This window comes from Chiloscyllium punctatum, chromosome 28 (assembly GCF_047496795.1).
Source record: "Chiloscyllium punctatum isolate Juve2018m chromosome 28, sChiPun1.3, whole genome shotgun sequence".
Classification (NCBI taxonomy): domain Eukaryota; kingdom Metazoa; phylum Chordata; class Chondrichthyes; order Orectolobiformes; family Hemiscylliidae; genus Chiloscyllium; species Chiloscyllium punctatum.
Genome location: NC_092766.1, coordinates 14,596,557 through 14,614,565, shown reverse-complemented (window position 1 = coordinate 14,614,565; position 18,009 = coordinate 14,596,557). Strand labels below are relative to the sequence as shown.

Sequence of the window (18,009 nt, the reverse complement as noted above, 5' to 3'; positions counted from 1 at the left end):
GGGATATGTCAGTGTGTTACAGTGAGGTGTGTGGGGTGTATCAGTGTGTTGCAGTGAGGGGTGTGGGGTATATCAGTGTGTTACAGTGAGGTGTGTGGGGTGTATCAGTGTGTTACAGTGAGGGGTGTGGGGTATATCGGTGTGTTACAGTGAGGGGTGTGGAGTATATCAGTGTGTTACAGTGAGGGGTGTGGGGTGTATCAATGTTACAGTGAGGCGTGTGGGATATATCAGTGTATGACAGTGAAGGGTGTGGGGTATATCAGTGTGTTACAGTGAGGTGTGTGGAGTGTATCAGTGTGTTACAGTGAGGGGTGTGGGGTATATCGGTGTGTTACAGTGAGGGGTGTGGAGTATATCAGTGTGTTACAGTGAGGGGTGTGGGGTGTATCAATGTTACAGTGAGGGGTGTGGGATATATCAGTGTATGACAGTGAGGGGTGTGGGGTATATCAGTGGTACAGTGAGGGGTGTGGGGTATATCAGTGGTACAGTGAGGGGTGTGGGGTATATCAGTGTATGACAGTGAGGGGTGTGGGGTATATCAGTGGTACAGTGAGGGGTGTGGGGTATATCAGTGTTACAGTGAGGGGTGTGGGGTGTATCAATGTTACAGTGAGGGGTGTGGGGTATATCAGTGGTACAGTGAGGGGTGTGGGGTATATCAGTGTTACAGTGAGGGGTGTGGGGTTATCAGAGTGTTACACTGAGGGGTGTGGCATATATCAGAGTGTTATAGTGAGGGGTGTAGCGTATATCAATGTTTCAATGAGGAGTCTGGGGTATATCAGTGTGTTACAGTGAGGTATATGGGGTATATCAGAGTGTTACAGTGAGGGGTGTGGGGTATATCAGAGTGTTACAGTGAGGGGTGTGGGGTATATCAGTGTGTTACAATGAAGGGTATGGGGTATATCAGTGTTACAGTGAGCGGTGTGGGGTATATTGGAGTGTTACAGTGAGGGGTATGGGGTAGATCAGAATGTTACAGTGAGGGATATGAGGTATATCAGAGTGTTCATGTAAGTGGTGTTGGTATGTCAGTGTGTTACAGTGAGGGGTGTGGGTTATATCAGAGTGTTACAGTGAGGGGTGTGGGGTATATCAGTGTGTTACAGTGAGGTGTGTGGGGTGTATCAGTGTGTTACAGTGAGGGGTGTGGGGTTTATCAGAGTGTTACAGTGAGGGGTGTGGGGTTTATCAGAGTGTTACAGTGAGGGGTGTGGGGTTTATCAGAGTGTTACAGTGAGAGGTGTGGGGTATATCAGTGTGTTACAGCGAGGGGTGTGTGGTATATCAGAATATTACAGTGAGGGGTGTGAGGTATATCAGAATGTTACAGTGAGGGATGTGTGGTGTATATCAGTGTTACAGTGAGGGATGTGTGGTGTATATCAGTGTTACAGTGAGGGGTATGGGGTATATCAGTGTTACAGTGAGGGTGTGAGTGTATCAATGTTACAGTGAGTGGTGTGGGGTATATCAGTGCGTTACAGTGAGGGGTGTGGGGTATATCAGTGCGTTACAGTGAGGGGTGTGGGGTATATCAGTGTGTTACAGTGAGGGGTGTGGGTGTATCAGTATTACAGTGAGGGGTGTGGGGTATACCAGTACATTACAGTGAGGGGTGTGGGGTATATCAGAGGTGTTACAGCGAGGAGTGTGGGGTATATCAGTGTGTTACAGTGAGGGGTGTGGGTTATATCAGTGTGTTACAGTGAGGGGTGTGGGTTATATCGGAGAGTTACAGCGAGGAGTGTGGGGTATATCAGTGTGTTACAGTGAGGGGTGTGGGGTATATCAGTGTGTTACAGTGAGGGGTGTGGGTTATATCGGAGTGTTACAGTGAGGGGTGTGGGGTATATCAGTGTGTTACAGTGAGGGGTGTGGGGTATATCAGTGTGTTACGGTGAGGGGTGTGGGGTATATCAGTGTTTTACAGTGAGGGGTGTGGGTTATATCGGAGTGTTACAGTGAGGGGTGTGGGGTATATCAGTGTGTTACAGTGAGGGGTGTGGGGTATATCAGTGTGTTACGGTGAGGGGTGTGGGTTATATCGGAGTGTTACAGTGAGGGGTGTGGGGTATATCAGTGTTACAGTGAGGGGTGTGGGGTATATCAGTGTTGCAGTGAGTGGTGTGGGGTATATCAGTGTGTTACAGTGAGGGGTGTGGGTGTATCAATGTTACAGTGAGGGGTGTGGGGTATATCAGTGCGTTACAGTGAGGGGTGTGGGGTATATCAGTGTGTTACAGTGAGGGGTGTGGCATATATCAGAGTGTTACAGTGAGGGGTGTGGGGTATATCTGTGTTACAGTGAGGGGTGCGGGGTATATCAGAGTGTTACAGTGAGGGTGAGGGTGTATCAGAGTGTTACAGGGAGGGGTGTGGTGTATATCTGAGTGTTACAGTGAGGGGTGTGGAGTATATCAGAGTGTTACAGTGAGGGGTGTGGGATATATCAGTGTGTTACAGTGAGGGGTGTGGGGTATATGTGTGTGTCATAGTGAGGGGTGTGGGATATATTAGAGTGTTACAGTGAGGGGTGTGGGGTATGTCAGTGTGTTACAGTGAGGGCTGTGGGGTATATCAGAGTGTGTTACAATGGGGGGTGTGGGGTGTATCAGTGTGTTACAGTGAGGGGTGAGGGATATATTAGAGTGTTACAGTGAGGGGTGTGGGGTATATCAGAGTGTTACAGTGAGGGGTGTGGAGTATATCAGTGTGTTACAATGGGGGGTGTGGGGTGTATCAGTGTGTTACAGTGAGGGGTGAGGGATATATTAGAGTGTTACAGTGAGGGGTGTGGGGTATATCAGAGTGTTACAGTGAGGGCTGTGGGGTATATCAGAGTGTGTTACAATGGGGGGTGTGGGGTGTATCAGTGTGTTACAGTGAAGGGTGTGGGGTATATCAGAGTGTGTTGCAGTGGGGGGTATGGGGTGTATCAGAGTGTGTTGCAGTGGGGGGTGTGGGGTATATCAGTGTGTTACAGTGAGGGGTGTGGGGTATATCAGTGTGTTACAGTGAGGGGTGTGGAGTATATCAGTGTGTTACAGTGAGGGGTCTGGGGTATATCAGTGTGTTACAGTGAGGGGTGTGGGGTATATCAGAGTGTGTTACAGTGGGGGGTATGGGGTATATCAGAGTGTTACAGTGAGGGGTGTGGAATATATCAGTTTTACACTGAGGTGTGGCGTATATCAGAGCATTAAATCATCATGCTCAGTATCCCCCACTGTTGCCTTTTTACAAATAATTTACAATCCCTCGTTTGCTGAGGAGGCTGACACTGTTGGAGAGTCGGTGAAAAAGGGAGTACTGCACTTTCACAGGCTCAGTGCTTAGGGATGGTGTGCTGTTGGAGGGTCAGTGCTGGGGGAGTTGGTGCTGTTGGACATTTCGTGCTTAGGGATGGTGTGCTGTTGGAGGGTCAGTGCTGGGGGAGTTGGTGCTGTTGGACATTTCGTGCTTAGGGATGGTGTGCTGTTGGAGGGTCAGTGCTGAGGGAGCAGGCACAGACGGAGGGTCAATGCTTACGGATCAGGTACTGTCAGAGGGTCAGTGCTGAGGCAGCAGGCACCGTTGGAGGGTCAGTACTGAGGGAGTGGGTGCTTTTGGAGGGTAAGTACTGAGGGAGCGGGTGCTGTTGGAGGGTCAGAGCTGAGGGAGCGGGTGCTGTTGGAGGGTCAGTGCTGAGGGAGTGGGCACTGTCGGAGGGTCAGCACCAAGGGAGCGGGCACTGTCGGAGGGTCAGTACTGAGGGAGCGGGTGCTTTTGGAGGGTCAGTACTGAGGGAGCGGGTGCTGTCGGAGGGTCAGTGCTGAGGGAGCGGGCATTGTCTGATGGTCGGTGCTGAGGGAGCGGGTGCTGTCGGAGGGTCAGCACTGAGGGTGCAGGCATTGTCAGAGGGTCAGCGCTAAGGGACTGTGTACCCAGAAGAGTGACCGAGTGAGGAGTGGGACCGAATTGGTCTTGCCCATTCTAACATCAGAAAAGTGTAACCGAGCTGATGGCCTAAATCAGCGCTGGGTGTGTGTCCCACTGCATTTGGATTCCTAACAGTGAGCTTACCCTCCCCTCAGCAATGAACAAGAAGCAACGGGGCAGTGTCCAGTGTGAGACCTACGCCTCCCCGTTCCTCACCTGCTTGCTCCTCTCCTCTGCTGCTTTTTTGTCGGCCTCGGCCTGCTCTGCTCTGTCCAGGGCGTTCTCCTTGTCCAGCTTCAGCATCTGCATCTTCTTCTTGATGGCCTCCATTTTGGATTTCTAAGGCGGGCCTCGCTGACAGCGGCGAAGAGAGAGAGAGAGAGAGAGAGACAGAGGCAGACGAGGGCGGTGGGAACCGAGGGTGAGCAGAACGAGGTACCCGCTTGTGAAGTGAGTCCCCTGCTCTCTCCCACGCACTGATGTAGTCTCTGCTTGACTCGGAAACCCAACCTCGAGAGTATTTTTAAGCAATTAGTGGGACACTGTCAAAACTGAGACATTGATTGGCTGGCTGGTGGTCACGTGACCACACCGTCCTCTGTGTTTGACTTTAGTGGACAACTGCTTTCTATTAAAAGAGAGGCCAGCTGCTGTTCTTTCTTTTTTTTTCACTCCATCTGGTGCTCGACTTGGAGAAATATTTCTTTGACAGCATGGTTGGAGGCCATTGGGCCCACCTGACTCCTGTCAGCAACCACGCGAACCTTCCCAACTGGAACCATCTTCTTTTTCTTTCTGTCTACCATTGGGGAGAAGGTACAAAAGCCTGAACACACGCACCAGCCAGTTTTGTAACAGTCTCTACCCTACTGTTGTTAGAATACTGAATGGACTCACAAACGTTTAACATTCGCCTGTACCTGTGTTTTTGTTTTTGCTGCTGTTTACCTACTTTTTAATTATCTATGCTACTTAACTCTGTGATCTGCCTGTATTGCTCACAACACTAAGTTTTTCACAGTGCCTCTGTACACGTGACAATAAATTCAGTTCAATTCACTTCAATGTCAAGCGAGAATCCTTTCAGTTTATCCAAACCTCGACCACATCCTCATTCTCCCTCTGCCCCTCCCACCACTCCCCGTGGGAGCGAGACCTCCATTCTCCTCCCACTCCCCGTGGGAGCGAGTCCCACATTCTCCCCCCACTCCCTGTGGGAGTGAGTCCCCCATTCTCTCCCCACTCCCCGTGGGAGTGAGTCCCCCAATCCACCTCCCACTCCCTGTGGGAGCGAATCCCCCATTCTCCCCCCACTCCCCGTGGAAGTGAGACCCCATTCTCCCTCCACTGCTGGACGGTCAGCGCTGAGGGAGTGGGCACTGTCAGAGAGTCAGTACTGAGGGAGTCGGCACTGGCAGTGGGTCAGTACTTAAGTGGGCAATGTCATAGGGTTGGCGCTGAGGGAGAGGGCACTGTAGGAGGGTCAGTACTGAGGGAGCACCACACTTTCAACAGGTCAGAGTTGAGATAGCGCCATATTGAGGTAACACTGCATTGTCAAAGGGTCATTGCTGAGGGCCCACTGCATTATGGAAGTGTCAGTGCTGAGGGAGCAGGCGCTGTTCGAGGGTCAGCGGCAAAGGAGTGGGCACTGTTGGAAGGTCAATGCTGAGGGAGCAGGAGTGTGGGAGCAGGCGCTGTGGGAGGGTAAGTGCTGAGGGAGTGGCCGCTCTTGGAGAGTCACGCTGAGGAATAGGGCACTGTGGGAGGATGGTCAGCGCTGAGGGAGCCGACGCTGTCGGAGTGTCAGCGCTGAGGGAGTGGGCGCTGTCAGATGGTCAGCGCTGAGGCAGCGGGCACTGTCGGATGGTCAGCGCTGAGGCAGCAGGCACTGTCGGATGGTCAGCGCTGAGGCAGTGGGCACTGTCGAAGTGTCAGTGCTGAGGCAGCGGGCACTGTTGAATGGTCAGCGCTGAGGCAGCGGGCACTGTCGGATGGTCAGCGCTGAGGCAGCGGGCACTGTCGGAGGGTCAGTGCTGAGGGAGTGAGCGTTGTCGGATGGTCAGTGCTGAGGGAGTGGGCACTGTCGGAGGGTCAGTGCTGAGGGAGCGGACACTGTCGGAGGGTCAGTGCTGAGGGAGCAGGCACTGTCAGAGGGTCAGTGCTGAGGGAGCGGGCACTGTCGGAGGGTCAGTGCTGAGGGAGCAGGCACTGTTGGAGGGTCAGTGCTGAGGGAGCAGGCACTGTCAGAGGGTCAGTGCTGAGGGAGCGGGCACTGTCAGAGGGTCAATGCTGCACTGTCAGAGGTTCAGGGCTGAGGGAGTGGGTGCTGTTAGAGTGATAGCACTGAGGGAGCGGGTGCTGTCGGATGGTCAGCGCTGATGCAGCGGGCACTGTCGGAGGGTCAGTGCTGAGGGAGTGAGCGTTGTCGGATGGTCAGTGCTGAGGCAGTGGGCACTGTCGAAGTGTCAGTGCTGAGGGAGCGGGCACTGTCGGAGGGTCAGTGCTGAGGGAGCGGGCACTGTCGGAGGGTCAGTGCTGAGGGAGCGGACACTGTCAGAGGTTCAGGGCTGAGGGAGTGGATGCTGTTAGAGTGACAGCACTGAGGGAGCGGGTGCTGTCGGAGGGTCAGTGCCGAGGGAGCGGGCGCTGTGGGCGGGTTAGCACTGAGGGAGCGGACAGTGTCGAGTTAGAATTGAGCCCGGGGAGGACCATAATGGAGCAAGAGATTAAAATCAACCGAGTGGTTCAGAGTTAGGAGCACTTGCACATGAAAGGGGGTGTGGATCTGTGCAACATTATTCCACACAAACCAACTGTCGTTATGGCAGAATCATCAAAATATCAAAATCGAATCCAATTAGACATTTGATCGGGAAGTGGTCTGAAACCACAGCAGGTGGATAGAGTTAAGGAAAAGGGGCCATGTTCTCATTGAGTCATAATCCCGAACTAAACACCTCCCACTTGCCTGCTCCTGGCCCATATCCCTCTGAACCTTTCCAGCCTCCCCCCCCCCCCCCCACCAACTTATCCAAACGTCTATTAAATGGTGTAACTGGACCTGCATGCTCAGGTGCATCCAACGTTCCACACACTAACCCCCCTCTGTGTAAAAAATGTTGCCCCTCACGTCTTTTTAAAATCTCTCTCCTCTCACCTTAAAAATGTGCCGTCTCGTCTTGAAATTCCCCCAGTCGAGGGAAAAGGCATCTGCCACTCACCTTATCCACACCCCTCATGATCTTATAAATCAATCTCAGGTCACCTCTCAACTTCCTATGATCCAGTGAAAAGAAAAAGTCCCGACCTATCCTGATAACTCAAACCTTTCGCTCCCATGGACTGTCTCGAAGGGATTGGAGGACCTCTTCCCCCATCCCCTTCCTGACATGATGCCCGTTTTCTGGTCGTTTTATTTCTTTAGCCGGCACCTGGGTGGACAGCCAGTGGGTCCTTCGCCAGCGCCAACCATGTGGACAGTGGGCACGCACTGGGATGCCGCCCCTCGCCTCGGCTGACCACACACCCTCTCACTTGGAGCTGTAGTGTCACTGTCACCGGGAGGGAGTCCTATCGGAGCTCCTTGCCCTGGTGGGCACCTTGCTGTACAGTGGGTCAACAAATGCCAACCTTGCCAGCAAAGCCCCCACGTCTGGAGGAGGTGGAGGCAACAACAAAAACGGGGTCCCTCTAGCTTTCAACAAGAGGTGTACAGCAGAAAAACAGAGCTTTCTGTCCAATAGCAACCAAATGTCCGAAATTCGTGTCGTCCCATTTGCCAGCATTCGGCCCATATCCCTCTAAATCCCTTCCTATTCACATCCCCATCCAGATGCTTTTTAAATGTTGTCATTGTACCAGCCTCCACCACTTCCTCTGGCAGCTCATTCCACACACGCACCACCCTCTGAGTGAAAAGATTCCCCCTCAGGTCCTTTTTAAATCTTTCCCCTCTCACCCTAACCCTATGCCTTTTTAATTTTGGACTCTCCTACCCTGAGAAAAAAAGACCTTAGTTATTAATCCCATCCATGCCCTTTATGATTTTATAAACTTCTATAAGGTCACCCCTCAGCCTCTGATGCTCCAGGGAAAACAGCCCCAGCCTATTCAACCTCTCCCTATAGCTTAAACCCTCCAACCCTTGCAAATCTTTTCTGAACTCTTTCACATTTAACAACATCTTTCTTCTTCACAGGGAGAGCGGAATTAGATTAGAGTCCCCACAGTGTGGAAACAGGCCCTTCGGCCCAACAAGTCCACACTGACCCTCTGAACAGTAACCCACCCAGACCTCTGACTTATACACCTAACACTAGGTGGGCGGCACGGTGGCACAGTGGTTAGCACTGCTGCCTCGCAGCGCCGGAGACCCGGGTTCAATTCCCGCCTCAGGCGACCCACTGTGTGGAGTTTGCACGTTCTCCCCGTGTCTGCGTGGGTTTCCTCCGGGTGCTCCGGTTTCCTCCCACAGTCCAAAGATGTGCAGGTCAGGTGAATTGGCCATGCTAAATTGCCCGTAGTGTTAGGTAAGGGGTAGATGTAGATGTAGATGTAGGGGTATGGGTGGGTTACGCTTCGGCGGGGCGGTGTGGACTTGTTGGGCCGGAGGGCCTGTTTCCACACTGTAAGTAATCTAAGTAATCTAATCTAATCTAATCACTACGGGCAATTTAGAATGACCAATTCACCTGACCTGCAGGTCTTTGGTGGATTGTGAGAGGAAACCAGAGCACCCGGAGGAAACCCACGCAGACATGGAGAGAATGTGCAAACTCCACACAGACCATCGCCCGAGGCTGGAATCAAACCTGGGTCGCTGGTGCTGTGAGGCAACAGTGCTAAACGCTGAGCCACCATGCTGCCCTGCAACACAGTATTCCAAAAGTGGCCTAACCAATGTCCTCTACAGCCACAACATGACCTCCCAACTGCTATACTCAATGCACTGACCAATACAGGCAAGCGTACCAAATGCCATCTTCACTATCCTGTCTACCTGCGACTCCATTTTCATCGAACTAGGAACCTGTCCTGTTTGTTCGGCAACACTCCCCAGGACCTTATTGTTAACTGTAGAAGTGATTTGCAAATTCCAAAATGCATGTTTATCTAAATTAAACTCCATCTGCCACTCCTCAGCCCATCTGATCAAGGTCCCGTTGTACTCTGAGATAACCTTCTTCAGTGTCCACTGGCGCACCAAATATTGTCATTACGGCCATCTGCAAACTCAACTAACTATTCTTCCGAAGTTCACATCCAAATCATTGAGACAAAGTGTGCTTCTCGAAGCAGTGGATGAGAATACTTTAACCCAGTTTAGCACTGGGAGGCTTTGACAATGTGTTAAGGTGGCTCTATTCCTGTCAAGTGATCTCAGGCAGTCAAAAATAAAGGTCAATCAGGAAACTGGCCCACAGCTGTCACAACACATTGACGCCCGCAAACACAAATAGATTGTGTCGACGTTCCCCCAAGGCCATAATCTTTATTTTCTGCTGTCAACTGCCTGCAGTATACCTCGCCCTCAGAAATGTTCAGAAGCACCTTGGCCCTTTGACCCTGGAAGCCATCTTGGCAGGGAGTCTCTCCCGCCATTTTTGATTTGAGCTACAGGGAGAGGCTGACTAGGCCAGGGCTGTTTTCCTTATTGCGTCGGAGGCTGAGGAGTGACCTTATAGAAGTTTATAAAATCATGAGGCAAATGGATAGGGCGAATAGACAAAGTCTCTTCCCTGGGGTGAGGGAGTCCAGAACTAGAGGGGCATAGGTTTAGGGTAGAGGGGAAAGATATAAAAGAGACCTAAGGGGCAACTTTTTCACGCAGAGGGTAGTGTGTGTATGGAATGGGCTGCCAGAGGAAGTGGTGGAGGCTGGTACAATTGTAACATTTAAAAGGCATCTGGATGGGTATATGAACAGGAAAGGTTTAGAGGGATATGGACCGGGTGCTGGCAGGCAGGACTAGATTGGTTTGGGATATCTGGTCGGCATGGACCAAAGGGTCTGTTTCCGTGCTGTACATCTCTGACTCCATGACTCCACAAAGTCTTGCTTAAGACAGCAAGTGGAGCGCAACGTGGGCAGCTTTGGTCTCCTTATGTCAAAGAAGGTATTATTATCAGAGAGGAAGTTTCTTTTTAAAATTCACTCCTGGGGATGTGGGCCCTGCACCTATTGCCCGTCCCTAGTTGCTCCTGTCAGAGGTTGATCTCCATTCTTGAACCGCAGCAGCCCATGTGTTGTAGGTTGAGGGGAGGGAGTTCCGGGATTTTGACCCAGTACCTGATCCCTTGTTGTCCTTGTCCTGGGAGTGTTTGATGGGGGGCACAGTGTAGAGAGAGCTGTGTCTAATCCCATGCTGATGCTGTCCAGGGTGTATATGATGCAGGGACCATGTAGAGGTAACTTTACGCCCCGTGCTGCCCCTGTCCTGGGATGGGGGGTCAGTGCAGAGGAAGCTTTACTCTGGACCTAACCCCACTCGGTCCCTGTCCTGGGGTAGGAGGACAGTGTAGAGGGAGCTTTACTCTGTATCTAACCCCGTGGTGTTCTTGTTATGGCATAGGGGGACAGTGTAGAGGGAGCTTTACTCTGTATCTAACCTCATGCTGTCCCTGTCCTGGGCGTGATTGATGGGGGAACCATGTAGCAGGAGCTTTTCTCTATCGAACACCCTGCTGTTCCTGAGCTGGGAGTGTGTGATGGGGGGACAGTGTAAAGGGAGCTTTACTCTGGATCTAATCCCTTGCTGTCCCTGTCCTGGGATGGGGGGACAGTGTAGAGGGAGCTTTACTCTGTATCTAACCCTGTGCTGTCCCTGTCCTGGGAGTGTTTGATGGGGGACAGTGTAGAGAAAGCTTTACTCTGTATCTAACCCTGTGCTGTCCCTGTCCTGGGAGTGTTTGATGGGGGACAGTGTAGAGGGAGCTTTACTCTGTATCTAACCCCGTGCTGTCCCTGTCCTGGGATGGAGGGACAGTGTAGAGAAAGCTTTACTCTGTATCTAACCCCGTGCTGCCCCTGTCCCTGGGAGGGTATGATGGGGGACAGTGTAGAGGGAGCTTTACTCTGCATCTAACCCCGTGCCTGTCCCTGTCCTTGGATGGGAGGGACAGTGTAGAGTGAGCTTTACTCTGTATCTAATCCCGTGCTGTCCCTGTCCTTGAGATGGGGGGACAGTGTAGAGGAAGCTTTACTCTGTATCTAACCCTGTGCTGTCCCTGTCCTTGGATGGGAGGGACAGTGTAGAGTGAGCTTTACTCTGTATCTAACCCCGTGCTGTCCCTGTCCTTGGGATGGGGAGGGACAGTGTAGAGTGAGCTTTACTCTGTATCTAACCCCGTGCTGTCCCTGTCCTTGGGATGGGGGGGGGACAGTATAGAGGGAGCTTCACTCTGTATCTAACTTCGTGCTGTCCTTGTCCTGGTCGGGGCGGGGGGGGACAGTGTAGAGGGAGCTTTACTGTGCATCTAACTCCGTGGCTGGGTTGGGGGGCAGGGGAACAGTGTAGTGGAAGCTTGACTCTGTATCGAACCCCGGGCTGTCCCTGAGCTAGGAACGCTCCTCGCCCAATACAGCCCAGGCATCTCAAAAGAAAGGTCTGGAATGTGGCGGGGGGAGGGCGAGAGGAGGGGAACAATGAGGAGCTGACACAATTGTCTAAAAAGAGGAATCATAAATCAGCCGCTCATTGTCCAGTTTCAGTTTTCTGGCAAGCTGGAGGTTCACCAATGATAAGGTCACGCGTTTCTGAGGATTAGAACAACAGATTACAGCAGACAAAAGGAACAGGCTATTTACGGGGCCCACAGTTCCATAAAAGGCTGTCTCAGTGGCTGTGCCCTCCTCCCCCTCCCAACAGACTGGCGACGGTGATTGAATGACATAGGAACCCACTGACTGGCAGGCCAACGGGCTTAGGAACAGGTGGGTGGCAGCGGGCATGGGATGCCTTGTTTTCTCATAGAGAGAGCGAGGGAGAGAGAGAGAGAGAGAGAGAGAGACAGCACAGTGACGAAGCGAGGCTAGAAGAGAGGTCAGGGATAGAAAGGGAAACAGAAATCGCCCGACAGCTCTGTGGAGAGTTAACGTTTCGGGAACAGGCAGACGCCGGGAGAACCGTGTTGGAGACCGAAAGGGAGCAGGGGAGGGGCAAGCAGTCAACTCAGGGAGCCGTACAGCACAGAAAGAGGCCCTTCGGCCCAACGCGTCCGTACCGACCTGACATCCTAAATTAATCCAGTCCCATTCGCCAGCACTCGGCCCATATCCTTCCAAACCCTTCTCATTCATGTCCCCATCCAGATGCGTTTTAAATATTGTCATTGTACTGCTGTCACTAACTTTTGTGGGCAGCGCGCCAGCCCAGTGGTTAGCACCACTGCCTCACAGCACCAGGGAACCCGGGTACGATTCCCCCCTCGGGCGACTGTCTGTGTGGAGTTGGCACATTCTCCCCGTATCTGCGTGGGTTTCCTCCAGGTACTCCGGTTTCCTCCCACAGTCCAAAGATGTGCAGGTTAGGGTGGATTGGCCATGCTAAATTGCCCGTAGTGTTCAGGGATGTGCAGGTTGGGGTGGATTGGCCATGCTAAATTGCCTGTAGTGTTCAGGGATGTGCAGGTTGGGGTGGATTGGCCATGCTAAATTGCCTGTAGTGTTCAGGGATGTGCAGGTTAGGGTGGATTGGCCATGCTAAATTGCCCGTAGTGTTCAGGGATATGCAGGTTGGGGTGGATTGGCCATGCTAAATTGCCCCATAGTGTCCAGGATGTACAGGTTAGGGTGGATTGGCCATGCTAAATTGTCCCGTAGTGTTCAGGGATCTGCAGGTTAGGGTGGATTGGCCGTGCTAAATTGTCCCATAGTGTCCAGGATGTACAGGTTAGGGTGGATTGGCCATGCTAAATTGTCCCGTAGTGTTCAGGGATCTGCAGGTTAGGGTGGATTGGCCGTGCTAAATTGTCCCGTAGTGTTCAGGAATCTGCAGGTTAGGATGGATTGGCCATGCTAAATTGTCCCGTAGTATCCAGGGATGTGCAGGTTGGGGTGGATTGGCCATGCTAAATTGCCTGTAGTGTTCAGGGATGTGCAGGTTAGGTGCATTAGTCATGGATATAGGATAATAGGGGAGGGGAATGAGTCTGGGTGGGTTACTTTTCGGAGGGTCAGTGTGGATTTGTTGGGCTGAAGGGCCTACTTGGATTCTATGGATTCTAATTGTCCCTGCCTTCACCTCTGGCAGCTCATTCCTTATACGCACCACTCTTTGGTCCCCATCTGGTCTCACCTTAAGCCAATGCCTTCTAGTTTTGGACTTCCTTCCCCTGGGGAAAAAGACCTTGTCTATTTATCCTATCCATGCCCCTCATCCAAACCTCTATAAGGTCACCCCTCAGCCTCTGACGCTCCAGGGAAAACAGCCCCGGCCTGTTCAGCCTCTCCCTGTAGCTCAAACCCTCCAATCCTGGCAACATCCTTGTAAATCTTTTCTGAACCCTTTCAAGTCTCACAACACCCTTTCTATAGCAACGAGACCAGAATTAAATGCCGTATTCCAAAAGTGGCCTCACCGATATTCTGCAACATGACCTCCCAACTCCTATACTCAATGCACTGACCAATAAAGGAAAGCATATTAATCGCCTTCTTCGCTACCCTTATTACTTGCTACAACACTTTCAAGAAACTATGAACCTCTCCCAAGTCTCTTTGTTCAGCAACACTCCCCAGGACCTTACAAGTAAGTGTCTAAGTCCTGCCCTGATTTGCCTTTCCAAAATGTAGTACCTCACAGTTATCTAAATTAAACTCCATCTGCTACTCCTCAGGCCGATTGGCCCAAGTAATGGGAGTAATAGATAGAGAGTGTACAAAAATGAGGCAGAAAGAGATGGAGAGCATCTTAAGAGAACAACACTGTCCCCATCAGGCACTCCCAGGACAGGAACACAGAGCAAAGCCCCCTCAACTGTTTCAAAACAGTAAATAAAAGCTGCCTCAACTTTGTTAAACAAGAAAGAAAGACCCGGGGTTGGGGGGGAAGCAAACAAAGAAGAGAAAATGGCTCTCCCTTAACTCTGTCCCCATCAGTCTCCTTTGGCCAGGGAGCGCAGGGAGCCAAAAATAAGAATAAACTCAAGCAAAATCAAATAAATAAATGAACAAATTAATCCCCTCCGCTCCGTACCCATAGAGCATAGAACAATATGGGGCAGAACAGGCCCTTCGGCCCTTAATGTTGCGCCGACCTGTGAACTATTCTCAGCTCGTCCCCCTACATTATCCCAAAATCATCCAAGGATTATTTAAATCTCCCTCATGTGGCTGAGTTACCTACATTAGCAGGTAGGGCATTCCACGCCCTTACCACTCTCTGAGTAAAGAACCTGCCTCTGACATCTGTCGTAAATCTATCACCCCTCAGTTTGTAGTTATGCCCCCTTGTACACGCTGTCATCATCCTAGGAAAAGGACTTTCACTGTCTCCCCTGTCTAATCCCCTGATCATCTCGCATTGAACACTCCCGGGACAGACACTCCCCAAACCACCACCACCCCTCCCCCCCCCTAACTGAGCTGAGTTTTTCAGCTCGACGCTATTTCTGCAATTTCTCTTCCTTTCCCTTCCCTTCCCACTTTTCCTGAAATTTCCTGTTGAATCCTGCTACCCCCTCTCTCTCCCAGATCACAGCACTGCGTCCAAAGAAAACCGAATTCCCGTCTGCGCTCAGGGACATTCACGGAATATTCTAAAACCTGGTCACAGGAACACCTTCCGGTATAAACTCCTGCTAATGTCACAGCTACACGGAAACATCATAATTAGCAAGTACAGAGCGTAGCTGTCATTGTCATCTGTTTTTGATACCACTTCCTTGCAAGAACCGCTTCCAGCTTTTTGAGAAGTCTACAATTAAACGTTTTGCAAATCAGTTTCAGGTACAAAGGCAAGGCAGCCAGTGCAATTGTTCAGCTGTCATTAAATCATCGTGTTTATTGGCATGTCTCCCGTCTGCATCAATATCCTGCAACCACCAAGAGCAGTATAACAGACAACATCTTCAGTCACTAACGTTCAGTGGTAAGTAACATGACCTTATAAGCTACATGTAGAAGTCACCTATAGGGCTATTGCTGTAAAAGGACACATATAGAGATAAAGTGGATAGTCATTGTACTTTTGAACATGTAGAGGTTAGCTAAGCGGCACGGTTAGCACCGTTGTCTCACGACGCCAGGGACCCGGGTTCGATTCCAGCCTCGGGCGACTGTCTGTGTGGAGTTTGCACAATCTCCCCCCGTGTCTGTGTGGGTTTCCTCCCACAACCCAAAGATGCGCAGGTTAGGGTGGATTGGCCGTGCTAAATTGCTCATTGCGTTCAAGTTGGGTGCATTAGTCAGGGGGTAAATGTAGTGTGGTAGGGGGGAATGGGTCTGGGTGGGTTACTCTTCGGAGGGTTGGTGTGGACTGGTTGGGCCGAAGGGCCTATTTTTGCACTGTAGGGATTCTAGGATTCTATTCTAGAGAGCAATTGTGTACATTTGAACACTTAACAGTTATCTAGAGTGTAAATTTGTACATATAGAAGTCAGCTAAAGGGTAATTGCTGTAAATATTAACTGGAGAGCAATTGTGCACATTTGCAAATGGAGAGGTCAGCTGGAGCATAATTATTGTAAATTTGCATGTGTCAAGGTAATGTAGAACATAACTGCTGTAAATTTGCCCATGTAGAAGTTAGCTAGAGGGTAATTGTTGTAAATTTACTTATGTAGAGGTCAGCTAGAGGGTAATTGCTGTAAATTTGCATATGTAGAGGTCAGCGAGAGGGAAATTGCTATAAATTTGCAAATGTGGAGGTCAGCGAGCGGGAAATTGCTGTAAATTTGCATATGTGGAGGTCAGCGAGAGGGAAGTTGCTGTAAATTTTCACATGTAGAGATCATCCAGAGAGTAATCGTGTACATTTGAACATGCAGAGTTCAACTGGAATGTAATTGCAACACATTTGCACATTTGCACAGGTCAGCTAGAGAATAATTGCTGTAAATGGACATGTAGGGGTCAGCTAGAGAGTAGACAATAGACAATAGACAATAGGTGCAGGAGTAGGCCATTCAGCCCTTCTAGCCTGCACCGCCATTCAATATGATCATGGCTGATCATTCCTAATCAGTATCCTGTTCCTGCCTTATCTCCATAACCCTAATAGACAATAGACAATAGGTGCAGGAGTAGGCCATTCAGCCCTTCTAGCCTGCACCGCCATTCAATATGATCATGGCTGATCATTCCTAATCAGTATCCTGTTCCTGCCTTATCTCCATAACCCTAATAGACAATAGACAATAGGTGCAGGAGTAATTGTGTACATTTGAACACGTGAAGGTCATTTAGAGCATAAGTGTTGTAAACTTGCACATAAAATGGTCAGCTGGAAGATAATTGCTGTAAATGTGAACATTTCAATGACAGCTAGAGGGTGATGGCTGTAAATGAATAAAGCCAGAGACCACTCAAATGTTGTTAAGCATGACTTACAGTCAGTTAGATAGCAGTCGTTTCTCTAAGAGCAACTGTACAAGACAAATATATTGTTTCCTCTTTGTATTTGTTTTAAACATTGTTTTACATCTTGTGACAAAGATATAATCTGTCAAACACATTTGCGATCGTAAACAAATTTAAATACTTTGACAATGCCGTGCTCTTAAGAGATTATTTTGTCCTTTTTTAAAGTAAGAGGGGTTTTGAGGTAGAGGTACAGAGCTGTCTGCTTAAAATAAGAGCCAGTAAACAGCTTGTGAGACCTGAGTTTTTTTTAAACGTTGGAACAATAGAAGCAGCCTGGCCGGGTGTGGCCAGTTTTTTTTTAGTCTTTAGATTTAGCTTTAAGCAGTTGTCGTTGGAGTCTCAAGATGCTGCCGAGCTGAAAAGCTATATTTTTCATTCTCTCGGTTATTGCTAGATGCTGGAGTTTCTCCTTACAATTGGATTCCCTGAAGTTTTCTGAATTTGTCCTTTTTGCTAAGAGGTGACACTACAGTTATGGAACAGTTAACGAGTAATAGTTCCTATATCGACTATTCTGTTAAGTTTTCCAATAGAGTTAAGTTATTCTGAGTTATTCTTTGTTGCATTTTAACTATACATCAAGTACCTCAAAACCATGAGGGGCATGGATAGGATAAACAGACAAGGCCTTTTCCCTGGGGTGGGGAAGTCCAGAACTGGAGGGCATATGTTTAGGGGGAGAGGGGAAAGATATAAAACGGACCTAAGGGGCAACTTTTTCACACAGAGGGTATGGAATGAGCTGCCAGAGGGCTTATACCTGAAACGTTGACTCTCCTGCTCCTCAGATGCTGCCTGACCTGCTGTGCTTTTCCAGAACCCCACTCTCGACTCTCATCTCCAATATCTGCAGTCCTCCCTTTCTCCTCCTTTGAGTTAAACAGTACAGAAGAGGGCACTTGATGTACGAGCCTGTCCCTCAACACTTCCCAACACTTGGCCTGTAGCCATTTAAAAGGCATCTGGATGGGGTTTAGAGGGAGATGGGTCCAGATGCTGGCAAATGGGATCAGATTAGGTTGGGATATCTGGTCAGCATGGACGAGTTGGGCCGAAGGGTCTGTTTCCGTGCTGTACATCTCTGTGACTCTATAGTTAAATAAGTGGTGCTTTGCTAAATGTCGAATATTTTGGCCAGTTGTATTCCATGTGGAACACAGCACCTTACATTTGCCTTCAAAATAAGAAAAATTCAGGCTCGAGGGTACCTTCTTGAATTATTTTCAGAGAGGGTTTGTGGTGTGGTCGGCGACAACACGGCTTTGCAGTAGGCGATGGGTTGAGTGAGCCAGACGCTGGAGGAATATGTCTGATATATAGTTGCTTGTTCAAAGTAACAACCCAATATCAAACATATCAAGCAGAGTCAGGCGGAGCAAGAGAAGACTTCGACTGGCGCGAGGTATGGAGGAGGAAGAATCGGTCGGTCTTTTGTCTCCACAACCCTCAACGGCGAGACCACGGGAGTTCAGAGTTCGGCACATCCTGGGAGA

The 18,009-nt window shown here is 50.1% G+C and overlaps 2 protein-coding genes across 5 annotated transcripts in view; one reads left to right on the top strand and one right to left on the bottom strand.

The window, feature by feature from the left end:
* Positions 1–4,441, bottom strand: part of LOC140454022 (tropomyosin alpha-4 chain-like) — a 38,338-nt gene extending 33,897 nt beyond the window's left edge. Inside the window, exon 1 of the mRNA XM_072548961.1 lies at positions 4,147–4,441. Coding sequence (XP_072405062.1) covers positions 4,147–4,260 — 114 coding nt within the window. The 5' untranslated portion in view covers positions 4,261–4,441. The remainder of the gene's footprint in view (positions 1–4,146) is intronic.
* The window catches only part of LOC140454024 (protein GOLM2-like), an 80,907-nt gene that overhangs the window by 6,567 nt on the left and 56,331 nt on the right, over positions 1–18,009 (top strand). For 2 of the 4 annotated variants that reach the window (XM_072548965.1, XM_072548963.1), the window contains exons 1-2: positions 11,732–11,865; positions 14,875–15,022. The gene's annotated coding sequence lies outside the window, so the exon portion shown is untranslated. Of the gene's footprint in view, positions 1–11,730; positions 11,866–14,874; positions 15,023–18,009 lie in introns of those variants that run through there. The other 2 variants (XM_072548968.1, XM_072548964.1) reach the window with 2 other exon arrangements.